Source organism: Pseudophryne corroboree, chromosome 6, assembly GCF_028390025.1.
Source record: "Pseudophryne corroboree isolate aPseCor3 chromosome 6, aPseCor3.hap2, whole genome shotgun sequence".
NCBI lineage: Eukaryota > Metazoa > Chordata > Amphibia > Anura > Myobatrachidae > Pseudophryne > Pseudophryne corroboree.
Genome location: NC_086449.1, coordinates 560,013,680 through 560,025,700, shown reverse-complemented (window position 1 = coordinate 560,025,700; position 12,021 = coordinate 560,013,680). Strand labels below are relative to the sequence as shown.

Here is a 12,021-nt window from a genome sequence, read left to right as displayed (position 1 = left end):
TGCTGACAGGGCTACTGGTATGACATATGTATTGCAGTTATCTTGTTTTATTGGCCGATCCTAGCCTTTCTGCTTCTCGGCCATTTCTGGCTTCTGTATCGCCTCCTTCTTTCTTTTTGGCTGCCTTTCGGTCATGCTGCACATTAGGTTGCCTGACATACCTTTGTCACACTCCAACAACTCGTTGTGGCCTTGAATCTCGGCTTGACTGTGCAGTTTTACAGAATTCTCAGCGCTGTCCCGCTTGTTTGGGAAACTCTGGGACGTCCCATTACTACTCACTCCAGCGTCCCCTATGGATGAGAGAGAAAACAGGATTTTGAAACTTACCGATAAATCCCTTTCTCCGAGTCCATAGGGGACACTGGACACCCGCTCTGCGCTGCTCTCTTCCGGCGGTGTGGTTATACCACTTGGTGTACCGGTGGTTCCGGGTGGCTAGGTGTCATTCGGACCTGGTGCATGGTTTCCTCGCGTTGCTGTCACTGTCTTTTTCGTTTTGTATGGTTCTTCTGCAAGCGTAAATAGCTCTATCCGTAGGGTATCTGCCTTCAGGGTAGAGACTAGATCCCCCTCTGTTTCAGTAACTGAAAAGGAACTAGACTATTTAGTATGAACCTTCTATTTCCTCTTCTGTTTATGTACGTTTTTACGGAAGGGGAACTAGACACTATCAAAGTGGAGACTAGATCCCCCTCTGTTTCAGTAACTGAAGAGGAACTAGATTATTTATTATAAACCCTCTATTTCCCCTACTGTTTATGTAAATTTTTGTTCCCCGCTGTTCAGATAGGTTATTTGTTTTTGTCTATGCACCAACGGACGCTCGCCACGCTTCGGGCTCAGTGTCTCGCTCCGCTTCGCTCTCCACAGGTTACTATTCCAAATAGTTTGTGACATGTCTTATGGGAAAGGTCCTCTCCACGAAGGGAAACTAGATGCTACCCTGTTGAAAAACGGACCGTCACATGGTCTGGTCACATGGCCTGTGATGTCACCGGCTAACATTTACGGAAGGGGAACTAGACACTTCCCTGCCTTCAGGGGTGTACTATGGTATGCCGGCGGCCAGGTTCCTGGCGGCCAGCATACTGGCGCCTGAATCCCCACCGCCAGCATACCGACAGCTGGGCGAGCGCAAATGAGCCCCTTGCGCTACGCTATCTATTCTCTCTCCAGGGGGGTCGTGGACCCCCAAGAGGGAGAGAAGGTGTTGGTATGCCGGCGGTTGGGATTCCGGCGCCGGTATGCTGGCCATCGGAAGCCCGGCTGCCGGCAAACTGAAGAGACCACCCTCCTTCAGTGTAACAGCTCAAGGGTTTTAATCCTGGATGTGACTGCTATGATTTGTGTGATCTACGATTATGACAAACCGATGTATATATGCAGTATTTATATATATACATACATACATACATATACACGCTACATGTATCTCTGTGTGTTTCTGAGATTCCTGTTTCACGGAGATCTCTTTATGGTTGTCTTGCTTACCTCATGTTGTCGTGTTGCCATCTCTCCTCGGACACAGTTTCATAACTGGTCTGGGGAGGGGTATAGAGGAGGAGGAGCCAGTCACACACATTTAAAATTTTAAAGTGCTGGCTCGAATGACCACCCATCTATACCCCATGGTATTAACTCCAGCATCCCCTATGGACTCAGAGAAAGGGATTAATCGGTAAGTACCAAAATCCTGTTTTATGAACATAAAATATGAAAAACACGTAAATACAAATGCACTGGAATCAAAATGGAAATATTGTATGTAGAGGACCACATGTGATACACATACTACACGTAACGTTAGTCCTGTCATTTGCAAATCAAAATATGCTCCAGCTATTTTGGAGCAGCAGCGATAACTCCGTATGTAATTGCAGGAGGAGATATCTGTTACAAGTAGATGCCTCCTGCTGCAGTAGTAATCCGAGCTGCTTCCTAGGAAGAAGCATTGGTTCACTGCAACACAATCGGGTGGCTTGAGGCATCCATGGGGGTCACACAAGCCACCTGTCACAGAATCAGGTCAGGAAATCTCTATCCAACAATAGTATTGACATGCCTCTATTTTTACAAAAGGAGACCCTCATTACTCCCTCCCCGCCCCCAAACAGCATCAGACTGTCAACCTTTTTGGTTGGAGGGGCAAGATATAGTTTAATTTTGGCGCCCCTAAATTGCTGAATGTCACCCTCTCCAGGGCAGCTGGACTTACCCGACACACCACCTACCTGATGGCAGAGATATTTGTCTGTCTGTCTATCTATCTATTAATATGTTATCTATTGTCACAGATACTAGGCTTCCCTGTGTGTGCGCATGTGCAGGAGGTACATGAAATGTATACGGAGACAAAAGGAAAGTATATAGATTTATAAATGCAAAATAACAGGATCCATAGGCATAAACTGTATTATCAACAGATAAGAGACCAGGTATATAGCAAGTAGCTGTGAACATGCAGGATACCAGAGTGCTGGGAGAATGCAGGCCAGCTACTCTGTTACTTGTAGTTACCAAGAGTAGACCATTAGTGAAGAGCAGGGACAAAGCAGGTCAGCTGTGCAGGATAGCAGGGTACTGGGAGAATGCAGGTCAGCTATTCAGGATAGCAGGGTACTGGGAGAATGCAGGTCAGCTGTACAGGTTACCGGAGTACTGGGAGAATGCAGGCCAGCTGCTCAGTAGACCATTAACGATGAGCTGAGAGAATGCAGGTCAGCTATGCAGGATAGCAGAGTACTGGGAGAATGCAGGTCAGCTATGCGGGTTACCTGAGTACTGGGAGAATGCAGGCCAGCTACTCAGTAGTCCATTAATGATGAGCTTAGAGAATGCAGGTCAGCTATGCATTATAGCAGAGTACTGGGAGAATGCAGGTCAGCTATGCAGGTTACCCGTGTACTGGGAGAAAGCAGGCCAGCTACTCAGTAGTCCATTAATGATGAGCTGAGAGAATGCAGGTTACCTGAGTACTGGGAGAATGCAGGCCAGCTACTCAGTAGTCCATTAACGATGAGCTGAGAGAATGCAGGCCAGCTACTCAGTAGTCCATTAACGATAAGCTGAGAGAATGCAGGTTACCTGCGTACTGGGAGAATGCAGGCCAGCTACTCAGTAGTTCATTAATAATGAGCTGAGAGAATACAGGTCAGCTATGCAGGATAGCTGAGTACTGGGAGAATGCAGGCCAGCTACTCAGTAGTCCATTAACGATGAGCTGAGAGATTGCAGTGTTGCAGCCTCAAAGGTAGACTTGATGAACTGGCATAGGAGTGCTTTTGAGCAGGGGATAAATAGCAGCTTCCTAGGTGCAACCACAGATGCACATAACTAGGTAATCAACCTTGCAAGGTCACAGAGTGGAAACTGCTAGACAGACCAGGAGTCAGAGAGTGACACCTAGAGGCAGAAAGGAGATATGGCATGGATCATGACATCTATAGCTATCGCTGTATAGTATACATATAGGCCCTCATTTCGAGTTGTTCGCTCGTTGCCGATTTTCGCTATATTGCGATTAGTCGCTTACTGCGCATGCGCAAGGTTCGCAGAGCGCATGCGCTTAGTTATTTTACACAAAAGTTAGGTATTTTACTCACGGCATAACAAGGATTTTTCATGGTTCTGGTGATCGTACTGTGATTGACAGGAAGTGGGTGTTTCTGGGCGGAAACTTGCCGTTTTCTGGGCGTGTGCGAAAAAACGCTGGCGTTTCTGGGAAAAACACGGGAGTGTCTGGAGAAACGGGGGAGTGTCTGGGCGAACGCTGGGTGTGTTTGGGACGTCAAACCAGGAATGAAATTGACTGAACTGATCGCAATGGCTGAGTAAGTCTCGAGCTACTAAGAAACTGCTAAGAAATTTCTATTCGCAATTCTGCAAATCTTTCGTTCGCAATTCTGCTAAGCGAAGATACACTCCCAGAGGGCAGCGGCTTAGCGTGTGCATTGCTGCTAAAAGCAGCTAGCGAGCGAACAACTCGGAATGAGGGCCATAGTACATACACACACACATTTATGTAAAAATCAGCATAGAAGACACTATGGGGGATGCAGATATTAGTGTATTACAAGAAAAATGCAACATTAAGGGGCCCATTTACTGTTTATTGAGGTTTATATTTGATAAATAGAATTTCTTATTGCTGCTATTCGGACAATAAGAAATTAATTTCCGCCCAGATGCATTAAAAATTAAATTGAGGGTCAGACGCTCTGATATGAGCCTATCCCAGCAATGTGTAAACTAAAGTGTTCGCCTCAGGGATCAAATTACTTCATGCTGCGGACCTACTGTGCATACGTGGTCATTAGACAGCACATGCGCCAGTGGCTGTTTCCGGGGAGGGATCCGGACAATTCCTCTCCCGGCAAATACTTACATTTTAAGGGTATCACAATTTTTTGGGTGATTTCCCACAAAATGTGTAGAATAAATATACCCCTAAAACATAACTGTAACATGTAAATGACTTTAGGTAGAAGACAAAGAGACAGGATCCACTCATAGCTCACACCTTCACTGAGGCTATACATGGAAGGTGCTGTAATGAGACTTTACAGGGTACATATTCTGCTGAACCCAATTGGAAATGGTTGGAGGTCAGAGGTGCCGTGAAGTAAGGGGTTGGGAGAACCACTGGTTGCTGAGAAGAAAGAGGTGAGGAACATATGAAGTGGAAGGTGAGAAGGGCACAGGGATGGTCCCTGAGAAGGGGCCAGTCCAAAGTAACTAGCCACACAGTATAGGGGTTGTAGCTGGGTGCAGGTGCGAGTTGTGCCCTGGAGGCAGAGGAGGTGGAGGCTGTGGGGAGTGAGGAGGTGAAGCAGCCAGAAGGGGTATTATCTCCATCCTTACACTGCCCATGTTAACTGTAGATGGTGGCTGCATTGCGCCTTGTGACCCAGTACTTTGGTGCCTCTCAAATATTTGGTTGGGGGCGAGTCCCCCCCCCCCCCCCCCCCCCCTTGGCCACCCTGTTACAGCACCTATGGTTACAGTATATCTGCATCTTTAGATTTATCCAGATGCATACTGTACAACAGAGAAATCACTGATTTCTCCATTGGTACCTTTTTTTCGCACTTTACTGCTGCCTTTGTCAAGCAGGGAAAACCTTTATTTTATTGCGCTTATGTTAAAAACATAACACCATCACAGATTTAATGTGCGTGTGCAACCTACTAATCTTTCACTTAACCTGTATGGAGAAATAAGGTAGTGTTTAGTGGGCATGCTCAACCTTATCAGCTCTTGCATGCTCAACAGGGTCCAAGAGGAGATTTGCAGGAAAGAAGGTTAAGCATTGGTCAGTAACAGCGCTATTATATTCTGTATCACTGCAATATGCAGCAATGCGGAATGTGTCATAGTGCAGAAACATTGTACACATTTCTAATTTTACCCTAGAGTTTCACTGGTCCCCCAGTGCCATGTCTAAGATAATCCCATGTCAAGATAGTGTTACCTAGCTCGTCAATGCTCTTTACATAGAGCCACTATGCAGGGTACGCCACCCTGCAGACTGCAGTAAAAGGCAAACATAGATGGATCACAGGAGACACTGGTGAATTCTCTGCAGTAGCCTTCTTGCTAAATACCATACCTCCTAGCTGCCTCCATTTTGGTGGGACAGTCCAGTTTTTCACGGTCTGTTCCACCCGCTGGTCACAGTGTCCCATGGTGGTGGGGGGCAGTTGGGATATTCCCCCTGTCACTTGCTGCTCTGATCAGAGCAGCGGTGAATAGATTGTGCGCGCACAGCGTCTATTCCCGATAGAGAGGAACAGGGGGCATGGCCTAGCAGCTCACTGAGCGCTGCCCATGTCCCCATAGTGACAAAAATAGGGGCATGGCTGGCGATCGCAGTGCTTGCAGCGGGGCCACGCCGCCATACCACAAGGCCACACCTCCAATTTCAGTCCCGCACCTTTGGCGCACGTTTTTGTGCCTCCACTATCGCAAAAGTTGGGAGGTATGGAATAGTAAGAAGCAGTGATAACCTCTTCCTTCAGCAAAAAAGGGATTATCGCTTCTTTGTAAATAGACTTCCTAATGTGAAATTTAGAATCCATGGTACTGTTTTATGTGACGTTGAAACACTAGCAGCATAGATTCAGGTGCAGTATAAATCCCACACACATCACATATATATCCCATACAAAGTACATGATCACATAGAGTGAAATAACCAATGCATGTTCAAAGTTTTGCAGACAGTTGGCACGCTGAAAGAAATCTAATAAAGTGGTGACTTTACTGAGATTGAACATTAATTTCCTGTATAGCAGAAAGTAAAAGGCTGACAAAAAAGACTGTTGAAATCATTCAGTTGCAAACTTGGAGCAGAAAGGTCACATCTACATTATAATATCAGACAGTGTTAATGTATGCAGGGTGTCTTATGGCTATGCTTTTCTTCCCAACTGTAGTGTGGCCATGGCGTTTTCTGCACTGATGTTACTTCAGGAAGCAAAAATATACAGAGTGAAAATTCAGTCTGATATCAGAAATGTATCTCCATCATGTGACCCATACTCAACAAGAAATGAACAGGTAAGTGAACACAACTTAATACCGAAATCAGTGGTTCCTAAACTTTTTTGAATCACGGTGCCGTAGAGTATCAGATTTTTTTTCACAGAACCCCTAGGTCAAAAGTTTATTATTGAGAAATTTAGAAAGAAATATTAAATTAAGTAAATTGTGTTTATATGTCATCCTTCGGCTCAGTTGTGGGGTCAGGTAAAAGATTTGCTTCTGTTTGTCCACATAGTTTCTGATTGGCAGCCACCTGCACTGGTTTTGCCTATTATATTGACCATAAATAATTCAAATTGGTCCTGGGCCACCAACCCAGGGCACCCCTGCATGTGTCCTGAGGCACCCCAGGGTGCCCCGGCACACAGTTTGAGAACCACGGACTTAAATAATGGTTACATTTGTCGCATCTATCTTTTCTTAAAAAAGGGTGTGGTATGATATGTTGCTAGTCATGGTTATAATGTCGATGTTGAACATGTTGAGATTCATAATGTAGACAGTACTGAAATGTCAACATGTTAGAATATCAACATATGGGCCTAATGGCCTATCGGTGACTTACCTGCTACCTTCCATAGCAGCATCTCCAGCGCAGCTTCTAGGTTTCAGCGATCATGTGATTGTGGCTTCCGAGTCAGCCCTCCGATCCTCCGCCATTCGGATATTAAGCCTAACCCTTCTGTCCGCAGTGTAATGTCGTGGACACCGACGAGTGGAAATAGTCCCTGTTAGTCGGCTTATCAACTGTCGGGCTTTCAAGTGCTTGGGTTCCCGGCGTCGGTAATGCGACCGGCAGTCTCCTGACCACCATAACTAAATCCCCTCTGAAAAGTCAGAGAGAGAATGTCTGGACATCAATCCATGATGTGCAGCTCAAGAACAAGTCTGTTATGCAGCAAGACAATGATGCGAAATACAAGAGCATATTTACCTCTAAATTGCCCAGTAGAAGTGTTGAGTTGAATCCAATTGTGATGCAGTGGCAGGTTGTCAAAGCGCAGTTCAAACCATGCAAAGTTGCTGAATTATAGCAATTCTGCAAAGAAGAGTGAGACAAACTTTTTCCAACGTGATAAGACCAGTGGCAGATTTTGCCTGTGGGCTACAGGGCTGCATCCCCTACAGTAAAAATCCCCCACCACCAGTGAGCCCCCTGTGATTGTGGTGGAAGCACTGTCTGCTAGTCACATGCTGGACAGTTACTCTGGACTTCGATCGGCAGATATTGCCTCACTTCGGAATACTCTATACTGATTTTCTGTCAGCTTTAATGCTTTTAGGGACTGCAGCCGATGCAGTCTCTAGAAGCCGTGAGGGGAGAAGAGGGTACGGCGTGTGCATGCGCAAATTCCCCTGCCAGCTGTTAGGTGATACTAGGGTCTGCAGCCACTTCAGTCCCTACAAGCCGGGTTTTTTTATATACAGGTTGAGTCTCCTTTATCCAAAAAGCTTGGGACCAGAGGTATTTTGGATATGGGATTTTTCCGTATTTTGGAATAATTGCATACCATAATGAGATGATATGGCGATGGGACCTAAATCTAAGCACAGAATGCATTTATGTTACATATACACGATATACACACATCCTGAAGGTAATTTTAGCCAATATTTTTTATAACTTTGTGCATTAAACAAAGTGTGTGTACATTCACACAATTCATTTATGTTTCATATACACCTTATACACACAGCCTGAAGGTCATTTAATACAATATTTTTAATAACTTTGTGTATTAAACAAAGTTTGTGTACATTAAGCCATCAAAAAACAAAGGTTTCACTATCTCACTCTCACTCAAAAAAGTCCGTATTTCGGAATATTTGGATATGGGATACTCAACCTGTATTAGTTGCCCAAGACTTCACTGATGGTGCTGTGGCTTGTGTTCTTGTGCAAGCCATATTCTTTTTTCTTCTCCTACATCAAGGTGCTTATCAGCGCAGTGGCAGCCCCCTCAAGACCACTACATGTACAAGCCACCTCTGGATGTAACTTAGTAATGGGAAAGACTGATCTCTAATTATAGAAAGTATTTGGTTTCAGCTGTTGCACAACCAAGCTTGTACATTTAGGAGGCAATTCATTTTCCCATGGTTGATATAGTTGTTGGATAACTTTTTCATTCAATAGAGTAAATGGTCATCTAAAACTGTATTTTGTGTTTACTCGGGTTGTCTTTATAGTTATATTCAATTATTTTGAAGATCTATAATAGTTAAAAGTGGCAAATATCCCAAAATGCAAGAAATAAGGAAGGGGGCAAAAACTTTTCTAACTCAACTGTATAGAGAAAAAACGGTCACACATATACTATAAGTGAACAGTTAAGCTTGTTTAAGAGTAGAATTTTTTTATTTTATATTTGTGTGGACTGCACTGTGTAAGAGTTCTGTTTTGTATTCTCTGTTGGTTGTTATTTATTAGTGATACCTACTGTATATAGAGTTCTAATTTGCACTGTTTTATCTGCAGGGATGACAAAATAAACTGCATAAACAGCCTTTATTTTTGGGATGTAGTCAACAGAGTGACAGTAACAATGTCAATATTCATAATGTTGACACTACAATGTTGACAGGCAACACATCGATGTTCTAAGAATGTCGACAGGTGAAATGTAGAGATTGTCAGAATGTCAACATCATTGTAGGCTGTTGGGGGTATGGTTAGGCACTAGGGGGAGGGTTAAGGTTATGGATAGCAGAGAAATACTGGAATGCCGGAGGACTAACCTGAAGTGATGGTCATGTGACCTCTGGGACCCGGAAGACACCGCTTGACTTGTTGCAGCCTCCAGGCAGTGCTGTATTTATAATGGGTACAGGGGCCCCACATCATACACCCTGCACCCATTTTTTTTTCAATACTTACTTGCCCATTTTGCAGTAAGAAAATCTATGGGAAAATATCTACTGCACAATTTTCCTGGAGACCTGCGCATGCACACTAGACTCTGGGACAGTGATAGGGTCCACTAGTGACCCTAGTGACCAGAGTCCACCACGCTGCCAGCAAGAGAGGAAGGGGCCCAGATAGAGCCTGCACACAGGCCTCCTCCTCTCTTGATTCGCCCCTTCCTCCAGGAGAAGGTAAAGTCACCACTGAGCCACCAAGGACAACCAGTTGACACTCTAACATGTCAACATTTCATCACTGTGTATGTGATGCATGTCGACATCATGTAGACAATGATGAATGTTGATATTGACTGTTGACACATTTGGCCAAATTAATTTTTGTAAGTTAAGCAAGAAAAACAAGCAACTGGGCAAAACCATGTTGCACTGCAGGTGGGACAGATGTAACATGTGCAGAGAGATTTAGATTTGAGTGGATTATATTGTTTTTGTGCAGGGTAAATACTGTCTGCTTTTGCAAGTAGCCCACAAATGTTAGACAGCTTTATTTTTACATTGCAATTTAGATTTCAGTTTGAACACACCGTACCCAAATCTAAATCTCTCTGCACATGTTACATTTGCCCCACCTGCAGTGCAGCATGGTTTTGCCTAGTTACTTGCTTTTTTGCTTTACTTACTACAAAGATGAATCAGGCCCATTGTACCCAACCGATTTTTCTGTGCAGTGTAAAATGTTGGCCATAGATTGACACCATTTACAAACGACCACTATTGGCTTTACAGGTTTATTTGTTGTCTTTTTATTATTTTCTATGAGTACATAGTTTATAAGTTCATATACTGTATAATATGAATTGGTTTAATTATAGTGTGATATTTAAATTTTTGGGGCCTTTCAAGTCATTTAATTAATTTTGCTTAAATGATTTTCAGATCAGTGGTCACACTGGTAGAACAGTGGTTTCAATCGATTCTGAAGCCAGAGAGCGGCTGAACATGCAGACATGGCTCAGATGTCGTTTTGCCCTTGTTACCAGTCTCATACGTCAGATGCCTAGTATAGCAACACATGGTATGATCACTTATTTCTTATTCGTCAGATGCCTAGTATAGCAACACATGGTATGATCACTTATTTCTTATTCGTCAGATGCCTTGTATAGCAACACATGGTATGATCACTTATTTCTTATACGTCAGATGCCTGGTATAGCAACACATGGTATGATCACTTATTTCTTATACGTCAGATGCCTAGTATAGCAACACATGGTATGATCACTTATTTCTTATACGTCAGATGCCTGGTATAGCAACACATGGTATGATCACTTATTTCTTATACGTCAGATGCCTAGTATAGCAACACATGGTATGATCACTTATTTCTTATTCGTCAGATGCCTAGTATAGCAACACATGGTATGATCACTTATTTCTTATTCGTCAGATGCCTAGTATAGCAACACATGGTATGATCACTTATTTCTTATACGTCAGATGCCTGGTATAGCAACACATGGTTTGATCACTTATTTCTTATACGTCAGATGCCTGGTATAGGAACATATGGTATGATCACTTATTTCTTATACGTCAGATGCCTAGTATAGCAACACATGGTATGATCACTTATTTCTTATACGTCAGATGCCTGGTATAGGAACATATGGTATGATCACTTATTTCTTATACGTCAGATGCCTGGTATAGCAACACATGGTATGATCACTTATTTCTTATACTGTACGTCAGATGCCTAGTATAGCAACACATGTTATGATCACTTATTTCTTATACGTCAGATGCCTAGTATATCAACATATGGTATGCTCACTTATTTCTTACACGTCAGAGGCCTAGTATAGCAACATATGGTATGATCACTTATTTCTTATACGTCAGATGCCTTGTATAGCAACACATGGTATGATCACTTATTTCTTATACTGTACGTCAGATGCCTAGTATAGCAACACATGTTATGATCACTTATTTCTTATACGTCAGATGCCTGGTATAGCAACACATGGTATGATCACTTATTTCTTATACTGTACGTCAGATGCCTAGTATAGCAACACATGTTATGATCACTTATTTCTTATACGTCAGATGCCTAGTATATCAACATATGGTATGCTCACTTATTTCTTACACGTCAGAGGCCTAGTATAGCAACATATGGTATGATCACTTATTTCTTATACGTCAGATGCCTTGTATAGCAACACATGGTATAATCACTTATTTCTTATACGTCAGATGCCTAGTATAGCAACACATGGTATGATCACTTATTTCTTATTCGTCAGATGCCTAGAATAGCAACACATGGTATGATCACTTATTTCTTATACGTCAGATGCCTGGTATAGCAACACATGGTTTGATCACTTATTTCTTATACGTCAGATGCCTGGTATAGGAACATATGGTATGATCACTTATTTCTTATACGTCAGATGCCTAGTATAGCAACACATGGTATGATCACTTATTTCTTATACGTCAGATGCCTGGTATAGGAACATATGGTATGATCACTTATTTCTTATACGTCAGATGCCTGGTATAGCAACACATGGTATGATCACTTATTTCTTA

General features: G+C 43.1%; 1 protein-coding gene across 3 annotated transcripts in view; it reads left to right on the top strand.

The window, feature by feature from the left end:
• CFAP54 (cilia and flagella associated protein 54) overlaps window positions 1-12,021 on the top strand; it is a 736,502-nt gene that overhangs the window by 491,506 nt on the left and 232,975 nt on the right. For all 3 annotated transcript variants that reach the window (XM_063927747.1, XM_063927746.1, XM_063927748.1), the window contains exons 53-54: window positions 6,438-6,561; window positions 10,348-10,486. In XM_063927747.1, coding sequence (XP_063783817.1) covers window positions 6,438-6,561; window positions 10,348-10,486 — 263 coding nt within the window. The remainder of the gene's footprint in view (window positions 1-6,437; window positions 6,562-10,347; window positions 10,487-12,021) is intronic.